The 17067-nt window shown below is 38.7% G+C and overlaps 1 protein-coding gene across 1 annotated transcript in view; it reads left to right on the plus strand.

Annotated features, from left to right (window-relative positions):
* Positions 1–10790: 10790 nt before the first annotated feature.
* Positions 10791–17067, plus strand: part of LOC100934670 (gasdermin-D) — a 62548-nt gene continuing 56271 nt past the window's right edge. Inside the window, exons 1-2 of the mRNA XM_012541995.3 lie at positions 10791–11089; positions 16367–16587. Coding sequence (XP_012397449.2) covers positions 16371–16587 — 217 coding nt within the window. The 5' untranslated portion in view covers positions 10791–11089; positions 16367–16370. The remainder of the gene's footprint in view (positions 11090–16366; positions 16588–17067) is intronic.

A 17067-nucleotide genomic window follows, 5' to 3' on the forward strand; every position in this document is an offset into this window, starting at 1 on the left:
CTGCGCAAACAAAAAAGCATTTCTGTATACTGTGTGTACGTGTGTGTATACAACACATATCAAACAGCCCCAATAGATGGACACTGAACTGGCCCAGATTTGAAAGGGGGACAGTAGATTGTTTCATCTCTGGAGAAATTCGACAGTGTTTTTAATGACATTAAACCATTCCCTAACACAAACGCTCATCTTCCCACTAATATCCATCTAGTAAAGTTCTATGGCTACTGGTCCTGCAACACTACAAATCCTGGACTACAGATTACCGACACAGAGAAAGCATTAGTAGCTTCAGCAGAACCAACAATAACAACTTGTGGCCAAGAAGTGGTGCAAAAGTTACCAGGATACAAAATAAATCCACATAAATCCTCAGCATTTTTATATATCATCAACAAAATCCAACAGCAAGACATACAAAGAGAAATTCTATTTAAAATAACTGTCAATAGTATGAAATATTTGGGAATCTATCTGCCAAGGGAAAGTCAGGAATTATATGAGCAAAATTACAAAACACTTTCCATACAAATAAAGTCAGATCTAAACAACTTGAAAAATATTGAGTGCTCTTGGATAGGTCAAGCAAATATAATAAAGATAACAATACTCCCTAAATGAATCTATTATTTAGTGCTATATCAATCAAACTCCCAAGAAACTATTTTAATGATCTAGAAAAAGTAACAACAAAATTCATCTGGAAGAACAAAAGGTCAAGAATTTCAAGAAAACTAATGAAAAAAAAAATGAAATGAAGGTGGCCTAGCTGTAGCTGATCTAAAACTATATTATAAAGCAGTAGTTACCAAAACCATTTGGTATTGGCTAAGAAATAAACTAGTTGATCAGTGGAATAGGTTAGATTCACAGGACAAAATAGTCAATAACTATAATAATCTAGTGTTTGACAAACCCAAAGACCCCAGCTTTTGGGACAAGAATTCACTATTTGACAAAAACTGCTGGGAAAATTGGAAATTATTATAGCAGAAACTAGGCATTGATCCACACTTAACACTGTACACCAAGATAAGATCAAAATGGGTTTATGATTAGGCATAAAGAATGAGATTATAAATAAATTAGAAGAACATAGGATAGTTTACCTCTCAGACTTGTGGAGGAAGAAGGAATTTGTGACAAAAGATGAACTAGAGACCATTATTGATCACGAAATAGAAAATTTTGATTACATCAAATTAAAAAGCCTTTGGACAAACAAAACTAATGCAGACAAGATTAGAAGAGAAACAATAAACTGGGAAAGCATTTTTACAATTAAAGGTTCTGATAAATATTTCATTTCCAAAATATATAGAGAATTGACTTTAATTTATAAGAAATCAAGCCATTCTCCAATTGATAAATGGTCAAAGGATATGAAAAGACAATTTTCAGATGATGAAATTGAAACTATTTCTACTCATATGAAAAGGAGTTCCAAATCATTATTGATCAGAAAAATACAAATTAAGACAACTCTGAGATACCACTACACACCTGTCAAATTGGCTAAGATGACAGGGAAAGATAATGACAAATGTTGGAGGGGATGTGGGAAAACTGGGACACTGATGCGTTGTTGGGGGAATTGTGAATGGATCCAACCATTCTGGAGAGCAATCTGGAATTATGCTCAAAAAGTTATCAAACTGTGCATACCCTTTGATCCAGCAGTGTTTCTACTGGGCCTATATCTCAAAGAGATCTTAAAGGAGGGAAAGGACCCATATGTGCAAAAATGTTTGTGGCAGCCCTCTTTGTAGTGGCAAGAAACTGGAAGCTGAATGGATGCCCATCAATTGGAGAATGGCTGAATAAGTGATGTTATATGAATATAATGGAACAATAATATTCCATTATATTCAAATATGACCAGCAGGATGAATACAGAAAGGCTTGGAGAGACTTACATGAAATGATGCTGAGTGAAATGAGCAGGACCAAGAGATCATTATATACTTCAACAACAATACTATAGGATGATCAAGTCTGATGTAAGTGACTATCTTCAACAATGAGAGGATCCAAATCTGTTCCAATTGATCAGTAATGAACAGAACCAGCTACACCCAGTGAAAGAACACTGTGGAGCACAACATAGCATTTGCACTCTTTCTGTTGTTTTTTGTTTGCATTTTTGTTTTTCTTCCCAGGTTATTTTTACCTTCTTTCTAAATCCAGTTTTTCTTGTGCAACAAAATAACTGGATAAATATGTATACATATATTGTATTTAACATACACTTCACCTCCCTGAAATCATGGTGCTCTTCATGAACAAAGGACAAACAACAGCACCAGTCTCTAGAATAACTCAACAGCCAACCCTTTCAAGGTTGGCAACCTACATTTCCTGCTCCTTAGACTGGAGTGCCAAAGCAATGAAAAGACTTAAATGAAGGTTTCTAAAAATTGAGCATGAGGAGAAAGAAGTATGAAGTGGGTGGCAATTCCATTTCCTTAGATTCTCCCAGATACATGTCATCTGTGTCCAGATGTGGTTGGAATTGAACTTTTAGCAAGAAATTGCCCATTTCCATTCAAAAACTTTTAAGCCTTGGAAAAGGAAAGTTATTGCCCATCAACAAGCCAATAAATTTAATGTAACATTACTTATTTTAAGCTTATTCCTCAAGTCCATTCTCAGTTAAATACAGAAAAGGGTAGGACCGAAGACCAACTTTTGAGGAAGATCATAATGGAGGGATTAAGAAGAGAATGAATAGACTAGATGCTATAAACAAGATATTACAAGAAAGCTTTCAGAGTCAAGGCAGAGAAATGAAAATACATTTCCACTAGTAGGGATAGAATCCAAGGAGAAAAATCTTGACAGTTCCTGATTCTAACTCCACTTCTGGACAGCCAAGAGCCAGGAAGGATGTGATGCAACAGTATGTTTCCCTGTGGCAAGACTCCCATGGAGGGAACCTACAATAACTCTCTTCTACTTCCAATTGTTTTAGTTTTAGTTCAGAAGGATGGTTAATCCTTTATCTAAACAGTTAATAGCTTCTTGGGGAGTCCTAATATTATGTGTTCTCTTTCCACATGATGCTAAAGGCTAGAGAATGCAAGAAATGCAAGAAAAATCCTTTGTTCTGAAAGAACTCACAATGGACAATATTCAAATGTATTTTAAATTGTAATGTGAGTGTTTCTTTGCAGATCCCAGGAAGTGAAGAACAAAGTGAGAACCCTTTTATTTTTTTCCACCAATAATTCTCGATTTTTTGTAATTACATGTAAAGATAGATTTTAACATTCATTTTTTAGGATTTTTTGGTTCCAAATTTTTTTCTCCCTTCCTCATTTGCTTCCCCATTTCCTCAAGAGAGGAAGCAGTATGATACAGATTTTATGTGTGTGTGTGTGTGTGTGTGTATGTGTACACACATATACACACAATCATTTTAAAATATTAGTTACAACAAAAAGGGAAAACCACAAGGAAGGAAAAAAGGTGAAAATAATATGTTTCAATCTGCATTCAGTCTCCATAGTTTCTCTGGATGTAGATGGATTTTCTATCCAATTGGATAGAATTGGAATTCTCTTGGATCACCCCATTGCTGAGAAGAGTTAAGATCATAGATGATCAAAACTTAATCTTACTGTTACTGTGTACTCCCAGTTCAGCTCACTTCATTCAGCATCAGTTCATATAAATCTTTCCTAGTTTTTCTGAAAAGAGTCTAGAGCAGCTACAAGCTGTAGAGGATAGTGCACTGGTCCTGAAGTCAGGAATACCTTAGTTCAAATTTAGACTGAGATACATAATACCTACTAGCTGTGTGACCCTGGGCAAGTCACTTAATCCCAATTGCCTCACAAAAAAAAAATTAGTCTGATCATTGTTTCTTATATAGAACAATGATATTCTAATACATTCATGCACCACATCTTTTTTCAGTCATCTCCCAATTGATGGGCATCCACCCAATTTCCAGTTCCTTGCCAGCACAAAAAAAGCTGCCTCAAACATTTCTGCCCATGTGAGTTCTTCTACCTCCTTTTTTATTTCCTTGGGATACAATAGTGGCACTGGGTCCAAGGGTATGCACAGTGTGATATCCTTTTGGGCTCAGTTCCAACTTGCTCTCCAGAATGGTCAGATCTGTTCACAGTTCCACCAACAATGTATCAGTGTCCCAGTTTGCCCACATCCTCTCCAACATTTATCATTATCTTTTTCTGTCATCCTAACCAATCTGATAGGTGTGAGGTAGTATTTCAGAGTTATTTTAATTTGCATTTCTCTAATGAATAGTGACTTAGAACATTTTTATATGACTATAGATGGGTTTAATTTCTTCATCTGAAAATGTCTGCTTTTATCGTTTGACTATTTAGCCATTGAGGAATGACTTGTATTCTTATAAATTTGACAGAGTTCTCTATTTATTGTAGAAATGAGGCCTTGATCAGAAACACTGGCTGTAAAAATTGTTTCCCAGCTTTCTGCTGCCCTTTTAATCTTGGCTGCATTTGATTTTGTTTATGCAAAACCTTTTTAACTTGACATAAGCAAAATTATCCATTTTGCATTTTATAATGTCCTCTATTTCTTGTTTCATAAATTCATCTCTTAGACTATGGAACTGAGTGTGGACCACAACATAGAATTTCCACTCTTTCTGTAATTGTTTGCTTGCATTTTTGTTTTCCTTCTCAGGTTTTTTTTTTCTTTCTAGATCCAATTTTTCTTGTACCACAAGATAATTGTATAAATATGTATACATTTATTGGATTTAACATATGTTTTAACATATTTAACATGTATTGGACTACCTACCATCTAGGGGAGGAGATTGGGGGAAGGAGGGGAAAATTTGGAACAGAAGGTTTTGCAAGGGTGAATGTTGAAAAAATTACCCATGCATATGTTTTGTAAATAAAAAGCTATAATTAAAAAAACCATAAATTCCTCTCTTCTCCAAAGATCTGACAGGTAAACTATCCTATGTTTTCCTAATTTGCTTATAGTATTGCCCTTTATATCTAAATCATGTTACCATTTTGATCTTATTTTTGTATAAGGAGTATCCTGATAAAGTTTCCTAATGGGAAAAGGGACAAGAAAACCAAAGCTAAAGTCCTAACCCTCCCTGCACTGGCAGGCAGAACCTATTTTTTAGGGCTATCTGAAAGAGTAGTTCCTGAGTCCCCTAGAGTATCCTGATCCCCTCCTTCTGGAGACAGTCTGGGGAAAGAAGGAAGATTAGAGGAAGCATCAAGGGAAGGAAAAAGATCTAGCGTAAAAAGAAGGAGGCTATACCTCTGGTTACTGTCAGAAAATGGCAAAAGGAACAAGGAAGGAGTCTTTCTTGACTTCCTAAAGATTGGGAGACCAAGGAGCAGAAAAGGTCTTTGGATCTGGGGTTTCTGAATGATTGTATATCTGGGGAAGGGGAGTGACCTAGAACTGTGACTATAACAGGGAGGGATGATGGCCTCCATATCTTTGCACCAGTGTTTCCCCACAATTGGAACAGATTCCCTTCTTACTTCTCCTTTTTTACCTTTAGGATAAAATAAATTCCACAGTCTGACATTTTAGAACTTCCATAATTGAACTACTTATCTTTCCAGACTTATATTAGTCAACTGGCATTTATTAAGTGTCTCTTATGTTTCAGTTCCTGTGTTAAGAGTTAGAGAAGAAAAGAAAGGCTAAAAAAAAGTCTCTGCTCTGAAAGAAATCACAATGGGACAGTGTGGAAATGAAGGTGAACGTGAACAATATATTCAGTATAAATAGAAGATAACTTCAGATGGAAAGGGTAGGGGATGAGGAGGGGGAGATCAAGGAAAGGTGTAATAGGAAAGACTTCTTGAAAGTGGAAAGATTTGAGCTGAGTCTAGAAGAAGGCCAAGGAAGCCAGGAGGCAGAAGTAAGGAGGGAGAACATTTCAGAATGGGGGGAAGCACAATGAAAAAGGACAAAATTGGGAGATGGAGTGTTGTGCTTGAGGAATGGCAAACTTGCCCAGGTCCTTAACTCACATTAATCCACTTCATACTCCCTAAATCCCAGCCAAACTGAATTACTAGCTAGCTCTTCTTAGAATTCACCTTCCTATCTCTTAACTCCCTTTATACTTACAAGTCATTCTCCATCATACCCACACTTCCACTGAATTTGAACTTAGCTCTTCCTAATTTCAAACTTGGTGCTCTATTAACCTAATCTTGTTTCTTGTTTACAGTATCTTGTTTACAGTAGGCTTAATTTCAAGCCCTATTAGTCTACAAAGGTAGTTGTGAGCCTGAATATAGAAAATGTTGGTAAAAGCATTTTGAAATTTAAAAATTGATACAGATAAGAAGCTATTCTTGCCTGCTATTTTTTGCTCCATGAAAACCCTCATTATGAACTCCCTGTACAGTCTCTTTATTTCCATCACCTCATGTTCAGTCCAAAATTTATCAAGAGCACATGGAAGGATCCATTTGTTTACCCAAACTTGTCATTTCAGTTTTCACTCTCACCACATCTTTGACCAGAGCTGAGAAGACAGCTAATATTCCTTAGGAATTCTCAGACTTTTTGAAGCATTATGGATGAGGTAAGGTACAGTTTGGGGTTAGAAAAAGAATAGGAAAAAGAAGGAGGAGACAGAGAAGGATGTCATAAAGGAAATCCCTCCTCTTGTGGCTTTGCAGAGTCATGAAAGCTGGGACAGAGAAGGCATCTGCTACTGGATCTGGGGGAGAGACTATGGGAGTGGGAGGCAGGAGAGCTCCATCACTCACTTCTTATGTGATTTCTTAGGTGAATTTCTCCTATGCATCCTAGGTTCTTCTTCTATAAAGTAAGAGTTGATAGGATGATAGATTTTGGACTCAAAGGAACTTTTGTTGGTGCTGTTCCATTGTTTCAGTCATGGCTGACTCTTCATGACCTCATTTAGGGGTTTTCTTGGCAAAGAGACTGCAGTTTGCCATTTTCTTCGCCAGTTCATTTGACAGCTGAATAAACTGAGGCAAACAATGATAAATGGTTTGGCTAGGGTCACATAGCTGATAAGTGTCTGGGACCAAATTTGAACTCAGGAAGAAGAGTCTTTGAGATCGCTTAAATTTCCAGAACACATCTGTAGCACTGTGGTCAGTTCTGGGAGCCACATTCCAAAGACATTAGCACATATTGGCTCTGTGACAGAGTATGTGTCTTTTTCCCTCCAAGGACCAGCCTAGATTGGAGGCAGGGTAAAGAGAGTGCTGACCTTGGGAGACATGAGCTTCAATCCTGCCTCAAATAGTAAGTCTGCATGAACCAAGGCACGACACTTGTTTGCCTCAATGGTCTCATCTTGAAAATGGGGATAAAAATAGCATTTACCTTTAAGCTTGTTGCTAGAACCAAATGAGATAATATTTGTAAAAGTGCTTTGCAAGCCTTTAAGTGCTGGATCATAATTTGATTATTATAGCAAAATTTGAAGAAGCCATCACCATGATGATGATTTTGTGAGCCACAGCAATCTTTAATGTCCAGTCACTGAATTGTTAATAAATAAACATGCCAGGATTGACAAGTGGGAAGATGTTCAAGAAGAGAAGGAGGCTAGAGATCAGGCTAGGGTCAGTTAAAGGAACTAGAGGCAAAGGGACCAGTTGAATGCCTTAAAATATTTGAAGAGATTTCATGTGGAAGAGAGATGAAACCCATTCTGTCTATTCCCAGAAGACAGGTCCCATTACTGGGTGGAAGTTGCAGAATAAGATCTAGGTTTGATGTAAAAAAAAAAAAAAAGACAAGATTTCCTAACCATCAGAACAATCCAAAAAAGTTTCACAGGCTGCTTCTAGAGGGTGGTAGCTGGGTGGTTCAATGGTTAGGACACTGGACCTGGATCCAGGAGGTCTTGAGTTCAAATCTAGCCTCAGATACCACTAGGTGTATGATCCTAGACAAGTCATTTAACTTCTGTCTGCCTCGATTTCCTTCCCTGTCAAAAGGGGATAATAATAGCACCTAACTCCCATGGTGTTGTTATGAGTATTAAATGAAATGATAGATATATAAAATATTTAGCACAGGATTATTTCAGAAAGACCTACAAGAATAGCTGGATGCAAAAGGGAATTTCCAAAGACATGAACATGTTGGTTCATTTTGTACAACAAATGTTTGGATAGAAAATGTAATAGAAATAATGAGTCAGAAAAGGAACAAAATTACATGTCAGCCAGAAGGGACACAAAATTTCCCAAACAAGTGATCATTCAGCCTTTGCCTGAAGAGCCCACGACCTCCCAAAGCAGCCTCTCCTAATGCAGCCCAATATCACATGAACTTTTTTGGTTTGTTTCCATATTACACTGTTGGCATATATTGAGCTTTCAATCCACTGAAATCCCAAGATCTTCTTCAATTGAACTGCTTTCTAGTCTCAGTTTCCCCATTAGGTACTTGTCAAATTTATTTTCAGAATTTAAGGCCAAGACTTTACATTTGTAACTCTTAAATGTTATCTTTCTAGAGCCCATCAGTCAATAAGCATTTCCTAAGTGCTTACTGTGTAGTATTCTCTAATGCAGACAAGTGATTCTCATCTATCAAGACCTTTGTGGAACCCATCGCTCCATGTTGGCTATTTGGCACAAGTCAAGCCCAAAATCTGGCACTTTCCATTAGAGATGCTTTCTTCAAGTACTCTTTGGCTCCATCACTGACTGAGTCCACTTCTTAATCCCCATAATTACCTTCTTGCTAGCATCTACGAGGGCAGCTAAGCCGTGGAAGCACCGGGCTTGAGGTCAGAAGACTCCTTTCTGGCCGCAGACGCTAGCTGTGTGATTCTGGGCAAGTTGTCTAACCCTCCTCAGTAAAACGAGTTAGAGAAGCAAATGGGGAAACACTCCAGTACTTGTTGCCAAGAAAACCCCAGATGTGGCCTTGAAGAGTCAGACACCACTGAAACAACTGGATGACAACAAATTAGAATAGATCATTCTAGCTGGTCCATTAAAAACCTAGGAGAGATTCTGTCAAATGAATTGTGCTTGTCACAGTAGTAGGCACTAGCACTTGCTGGTTAATTGATTGACTGACTGCTTTCCCCTACCTGCTTCTCTGATCTACCAGCCCTGGTAACCTGGCTCAGGTGAGTGTGGCACAACCTGTTCTTCATGTAGCCATGCTGGCTCTTTGCACTTGTTGGTTCCTTTTCTAAATATTCACGAACCATCCCTTGAATAATTTGGTCTAGGAATTTTCCAGATAGCAGGTAACGGAGGCAGTACTCAAATTTAAGTCTTCTAACTCCTTCCAACCCAAGTGTGACCTCCTGGTGAGATCCATATGATGGAATGACTTTTGTTTTTACTAAAATTGAAAGTTGTGACATTGTCATATATAGAAAATGTCATACATATAAAAATTTTAAAATAAAATATAAAATGTCATATATATAAAATTCAGAAAATCTAAAATTGGAAAGAGTCTGGCAAGGAAGCATCCCCTAAGAGAGGAGAGAGTAAAAAGGAGCTCCTGGAGAATATGGAGAATAGATGGAGTATATGCTTGGACTGGAAAAGATATGAAAAGTTCACTGGACTCAGAAAGGCCTAATTCTACAGATGACCTGAGAACTAATGCCCATTTGACCTTCCTTTTAGCCTGAAGTCTGAATACCAATGCTTATCACAGCACCTGGTATGTAACTGATACTGCTATATGTAACAAAGGCTTTGCGACTGACTGACTCTTATTGCAAGAAAAACTTTGAAAAGGAAAAACTCACATCATCTCAAGAGTTAGAGGGGCTGTGAGAACAACTAATCTAGAAGATTATCCAAGCTAAAGAAGCAAGCCTTGTCATGAAGTAAAGGGACTCCTAGCTGCAATAGATGTGAGGTTCCTGCCAACGCTAAGATTCTCTGATTGTGATACATTCTTTGACAAACTCTCCCTCTTCTTCCCACAACTTTTTAAGACACAGGACCCCTGTGTCCTGCTTCTATGCCTTCTCTCTGCTCCCAGTATCCTCTCTCCAGTTTTGTGTGATAAACTCATTTTTATTTTTTGCTGAGGTAATTGGAGTTAAGTGACTTGCCCACACACACAGACACTTATTGGTAAGTGTCTGAAGCCAAATTTGAACTCAGGTCCTCCTGACTTCAGAGCTGGTACTCTATCCCTTTGCCACTTAGTTACCCCTGAACTCATATTTAAAGTCCAACTCCAATATCTTTTCTTCAATTTGTTTATCTAGGTATCAATCTTACCCTGGCTGCAGGTTTTACCTTGTCCTTTATTTCATCCTTCTTGTGAAACTCTGGGCATTATAGTCCACAACCTGGATTTCTACCTTCTCCATCACACCACAAGGAGAGGGCAAGCTTTCCATATCTTCCCCAGAATCTGGTGTAGGGTTCCACATTAAACAGTGGTTTGCTAGGCACCAAATTAGTGTTTGTTACACTCTTTAGGGAAGAACATAAGGCTGTCTTTGGAGGACAGAAGGTAGTTTAGTCTGGCTAGGCTCTAGAGGAAGCAGAATGAAATAACAGCAGGAAGAAATTCAACTTTGAATCAGTTGCTGACAAGACTGGAAAGCCTCAGTTGTGCTTCTATTCATACCATCTGCAGGGAGTGTCTCACTTTTATTTCTCAGAGCACAGGGTACCTAGCACAAACCTTTATGTGCAGCAGGTGTTCAAGAAAAGCAATGAGTGACAGATTCTCTCTCCTTGCCATTTCCCTATTTGGCCAAATGTAGGAGTCAGTGGGTAGGAGTGAGGGAGGAGAAACAAGAAGAAAGGGAGGAGACACAGCGCTGGGAGTGGTTGGTTTGACTGCCCTCCATTTTACTGCCATGGACTTTCCCAAAAACTGGAAGTCAGGCTGGGAGGGATGGACCGAAGCCAGAAAACAGCAGCTCTCACATTTACAATCTGATTTCCTCCTTTCCTGGAAATGGTGTAAGAATAAAAGGGCGTGATGAGGGCAAAAGCCAAACGCTTTCAGTTTTGGTTGAGCAGCGCTCTTTGAAACACAGTTCATTCTATAAGTTGGGAGAAACGCCTGCTCCACCTCATCCTCACACGGCCATCCACAGATAAAGATTGCCAAGGTAAGCTGGGGCAGAAGCAAAGAGGAAGGGGGATGGGGTTGGAAGGAAAGACACTTTAGGGAAAAAACCCGGCGAAGAATCAGCTTGGTATTTTGTAACCAGCACAATTCTCCCGGAACATTAAAAAGTGATCCAGAAAGTCTGTATAGAAGAATTATACACGTTTATCATATGTTGGATGACTTGCCGTCCGGAGGGGTAGTGGGGAGAGAGGCGGAAGAGAGGGGAAAATTTAGAACACAAGATTTTGTAAGGGTGAATGTTGAAAATTAACCATGTATATATTTTGAAAATAATTTTTTTAAACACTTTAATTAATTATTTTTTTAAATGGGCCAGAGTCAGGGGCTGACTCTCATTTCCCCATTCCTTCTGGTTCCTCTTCTTAGATGTGCTGAGAGAGGAGGGAAAGCCGGACAGGTGTGCAGGTGGGATTCCCTAGCATAGTCTATTCTGAGAGAAGTTAGGCAGGCTTACGAGGCTCTCAACTCTCTGACCTTGACCCTAGGATTTTAAAGAACAGTTTCATGCCCTGTTCCTTCTCCAGCCCTGTTACCTTTTACTAGCAGTATGGCTGGATTCCCTTTCCCCAAAACAGGAAGAAAGTGGTGGTAAAGTTTAACCATAGCCTCTTCCTCAAAACTTGTCTCTTGGGGATAGCCAAAACTGCACTGCTTGCACCATCCAGGCAGTAACAGACAAGGAGGCCCTGCTGCCTGAGCCCAGTCTGCTGGCCTAGAGATCGCAGTATTCAAGAATTAGGCCCCTCCAACAGAGTCCAAGATGAAACCTCCCTTTACTAAAATGTATTGATGTAAGACTCGGGTTAGAAAAAAAAATGAAAAATAAAAAGTTAAAAGTTTTTAAAGAATTTTAATAATAAAAAAAGACAGGTTAAGGCACAAGCATTTTGATTTGTACTAGTTTTTTTTTTTTTTTTGTACTAGTTCTAAAGTACCCTAAGTGTGTCACTCATTTAGTCCCCTAAGTGAGCAATGATCAAGAAATTTCAGTCTCTCTTCTGAACCTTTATAGTACAGGAATCTCATTTCCTCAAGGATTTGTCCCAGTCTTTGACTTCATGTATTTTTTTTACTTGCCAGGGTGATTCAGTTCCCTTCTTTTTTTCCATGAAGAGCTTGTCCCTTGTTTATCCTCACATTTTCATTTTCTCCTTATCAGCTGGCTCCTTCCCAACTCTAAAGCAAGCATATTCAGGCCTTTTCTATCCTTTAAACAACTCCACTTGAACCTGAGGTATACTTTCAAGCCAAAGGTTCTTTACTTGACATCTATAGGTAGGTTTCAGGGAGTCAGTGAAATTGGAAAGGGGGAAAATTACATCTTTATTTTCAATTATATTTGGTTTCCTTCATGATCTTAGGTATTTTATTTTTTGCATTTAAAAACATTATTCAGAAAAGGAAACTTAAATCCCTAAAAGGGCTTCCTAGACTGCCACACCTTTGGCAGTCCAAAGGTGTCCAGGACAAAGATTAAGAATTTTGCCTTTTACTTTCTCCTCAATAGGCAGTCAAATGGTACAGTAGAGAGAATATATTTCCCGAAATTTACATGTCCTGAGTTCAAATCAGATATCAGATACTTACAACTTATGTGTTATCTTTCATTTCACCTTCTGTAATGTTCTTCTCTAAAATATAATGTTATCTGGGAGTAGGTTTCTTAGGGGGCTTCTGGAGGCAGCCTTCGTTTCAGTTCAGTGTAATAACCCCAAATGCAGCCAGGAGTTAAAAGTCCAAATCCTTTATTGTTTCCTTTTAAATTTTGTCTCCTTCCTTGGGACCAGTTAGCTTTCTTAGAGTCATATCTCTCTCCTTGGTTCCAAGAGCTCCTGTCGCTAGTTCTTTGCGTCTGCCAGCTTCAACCTACAGCCAGCACAAAGGTGGAAGATGGAATGAATCTGTCTCCACCTCCGAGTGTGGGCTTGTGTGTCTGGCCCTGAGAACTTCTTGCTTATATGCTGTACACTTGAGTATATACCAAATCATTATTTGTTGTAGGATTAAATCACTGTCTCCTCAATTCCACTTAGTACCTTGTTTCAAGTTCTGGCCCATAACATCTCCTTGTAGGATCAGATCAATCATACTGAACCATGCTAAATTAGATAATTATTGTTTCTATCAACTTCACTTTCTTAGTACCTTGTAAGAATTTTAACATCTCCCACTTTACTTCGATTTAAAACATAGGTGGTCATGACCTCCCTGACTTCTCAAGGATGTGAGAACCCCCCAAAAAGGAGGTGATCACACTTTCCTTGACTGCTCACAAAAGGAGTGAAAATGACATAAAAAGAGGTGATCATGCCCTCCCTGATGTCTCAGGAAGGGAGATGAAAACACCAAAGGAAATGGGAAATCAAATCAAATTAGCGGATTTCTGAAGGGGCTCACTTGAAACAGGTATACATAAATCCATCAATATGGGAGGTGTTACACATAATTATATAAATTACATAAGTACATAGCAATATAACACAAGCTAGTAGTAATGTAACAAATAATATGAATCAATATTAGGAATTATACATGTCCATAAGTCCTAGAAATAGTCTAAGAGAAATCTATTGTCCATTTGTTCATGTGTCAGGAATCCAATAATTCCTGTAAGTTTTGAAGTCCTGCAATAGTCTCATCAAAAATTTTTCATCATTTTTCAATGATTCCTGCTGGTTTTCAAGTCTTGTAACAGTCTTATCTTCTGTTAGGGAATCCAATGATTCCTGCAAATTTTGTTCTTAATTCTTCTCCTTTATTTCCAGATTTTTCTCTTTTTCTGTCTTTCTCTGATGGACAAGGCGACCGTGGCTTGTTGGCACCCATCTGATTCCTTCTCCATCTGTAGAAATACAAGCAAACCCTCTTTCCCAAGCAGTTAACCTATCTGGTCCCTTCCATTCACCACTTTCTGGATATCTCCACATCACCTGGCAATTGTCTAAAGATAGTAGAGCTGCTCGCACTGGACACTGCCCTTCCAGTGGGTTATAAAACCTGTCTGCTGGAGCCAGTGCATCTTTATCAAAAATTTAAAAATTAATGGTATAGAGAACTAAATTTAGAAGTTATCTAGGGTTATCCATGGCTCCCCCTTTCTTTTGTTTTTGGAGGAGCATTTTAATGTCTCTGTTTCTTCTCTCTATTATTGCCTGACCTTGAGGATTAAAAGGTATGCCAGTGGTGTGTAAAATCTTATACTGTGCACAAAAGTGTGCAAAATGTTTAGAAGTATATACAGGCCTATCTCTCTCCTTGGTTCCAAGACCTCCTGTTGCTAGTCCTTTGCCTCTGCCAGCTTCAACCTACAGCCAGCACAAAGGTGGGAGATGGAATGAATCTGTCTCCGCCTCTGAGTGTGAGCTTGTGTGTCTGACCCTGAGAGCTTCTTGCTTATATGCTGTATTCTGAGTACATACCAATCATTATATCACTCGGAAACCATTATTTGTTATAGGATTAAATCACTGTTTCTTCAATTCCACTGAGTACCTTGTTTCAAGTTCTGGCCCATAACATCTCCTTGTAGGATCAGATCAATCATACTGAACCGTGCTAAATTAGATAATTATTGTTTCTATCAATTTCACTGTCTTAGTACCTTGTAAGAATCCTAACAACCTTCCTCAGGTTCTTCCGCTGTCAAATGAGGATAATAAGAGCACCTACCTTCCAGAACTATTTTGAGTATCAAATTAGACAATAGTTTTAAAGACCTTAGTGCAGACACATAGTAAGAACCATGTAAATGTTAGCTACTCCTCAATCCCTTGCAGTGCCATGAAATCTGAAGAAGAGAACATACAGAAATGGAGGAGAATAGTGACTGAAGATGAGAACAGAGAAAGTCAGCAGAGTTAGAAAAAGTTAAATGACTGTTGGTAACCATAAAGAAGGAAGTTTCAGTTTAGGGTGAGGGCAAATGCCAGATTACAAGGGGTTGAGAAGTGGAAGATGAAGAAATGAAAACAAGAACTACAGAAAGCCTTTTCTAGATTTGGCTAAGGAAGAAGAAACCTCACATTTTATTTGGCTGCCCTCCATGCCTGGAATGTTTTCCTTTCTCATCTCCCCATCTTGGCTTCTCAGGTTTCAAGTCCCAGATAAAAATCCACTTTTTCCTGGAAGATTTCCCCAAATCTCTCTTCCTTCTAATACCTTCCCTCTATTGATTACTTCTAATTTATCATAAACATATATGTATATATATGGGCATATGCATATCTGTATCTACATGCATACATGTGTATATATAATATATATATATATATATATATCTATATACATACATAAAACAGTTTGCATATAATCTCTCCCATTAGATTGTGAACTTCAGGACAAGGGCTATCTTTTTCTCTTTCTTTTTTGGATGCCTAGAACTTAGCACATTGCTTGGCACATAGTATGTTCATGACAAATGTTTTTTGATTGACATCTGTCTGATGGCTTACTTGCAAAGCATTAAACTGACTACTCCCTCCCTTTAGGAGAGAAGAGTCAGAGAGTGTGGTGTTCTTTTTCTTTAAAATAATAAGATGGTTCTCTCTGGGAGAAAACAGGTTTCTTGGGGAGGTTTTCTGAAGGCAGCCTTAATTTCAGTTACAAGTAAATAATCACCCAAATGCATCCAGATGCTAAAAGTTCAGATCTTTTATTGTCTCCAATAAAGCCTGGTTAGTTTTCTTAGAGGCCTATCTTTCTGCTTGGTTCCAAGAGCTTTTGCAGCTAGTCCTTTACCTCTGCTCCCTTCAGCCTCCAGCCAGAACAAAGATGGAATGAATCTCTCTTGCCTCCGAGAGAGGGCTTGTGGGCTTCCTCCCAGAGTGCTTCTCTCCAACCCCTGGGAATGTTCCCAAGTAACTCTCAAAGCTAAGAGCCTCTTTATATATGATCTCCCAAAGGTTAACTCCTCCTTCTGGAGGCAGGGATTAAGGGAGGTGTGAATTTGGATATCTCATACTAAACCCTGAAATCTCCCAAATGTGTGAACTCCAATGAGTACTTAAATACTTCTTGCTTATATGAGCTCTCTAAAGGTGTGAACACAAGCATTGTTTCTATCAGTTGTACTTAGTATCTTGTTTCAGATTCTGGCCCAAAATATCTCCTTGTAAGATCAAATCAATCATACTGAACCATGCTAAATTAGATAATTATTGTCACTATCTACTCTAATGACTTAACAGTTTGTAAAGATTCCAACAAGAGACTTAACTAGCTTCTGTCCCCGCTCTTCTCCCTTGTTCTTCCCAAGAACCATGCCATCTACATTTGAGTGCGCTGTCAAAAACATCGTCAAAGAGCTGAGCAAAAATGGGGAGCTGATCCCTGTGGAAAGCCTCAAGAGCTCCAGCCACTTCAGTCCCTACTACCTGGTCAGGAAGAAGACCAAGAGCTTCTGGTTTTGGAGTCCACAGTATGTTTGGCTCAATTTGACTCTCAAGGACATTCTGGATCCCAGCTCTCCAGAACCAGGTACGAGCCCTTAGGGAAGTGAGAGAATGATCAGTGCTAGAGGGTGAGAGGAGTTAGATAAGGCTTTATCTTAAAGCCTTAAAGTATAAATAAATATTTATTTATACTATGAAGGGGAAATGGGCCCATCAGACTTGGCCAGAATACAGTTTTGCTGAGACTGACTTCATGGCTCCATGTGGTTCTGTATCACTAATGTCCAGCCATCCCAAGCAGAAGTTGTGATGAATTGGGGAGGCACTGTAGAGCCATGGAACCAGCCAGAGACTTGGGTTTGGGCCCTAGTTCTTCCACTTAATAAAGTTTTGACTGGGGATAAATCACTTATCTGCTCTGAGCAGATCTGGAAAATGAGAAAAATATTGGTATTTTCTACTTCACAGGGTAGGTGTGCAGAAAGCACTTTGTACATCTTAAAGTGTTATAGAACTGCAAGTTATTGTGACTGGGGAAGTATAGATAAGGTTGGAGTCCCAGAGG

Source organism: Sarcophilus harrisii, chromosome 1 (assembly GCF_902635505.1).
Source record: "Sarcophilus harrisii chromosome 1, mSarHar1.11, whole genome shotgun sequence".
In the NCBI taxonomy this organism is placed as follows: Eukaryota; Metazoa; Chordata; class Mammalia; order Dasyuromorphia; family Dasyuridae; genus Sarcophilus; species Sarcophilus harrisii.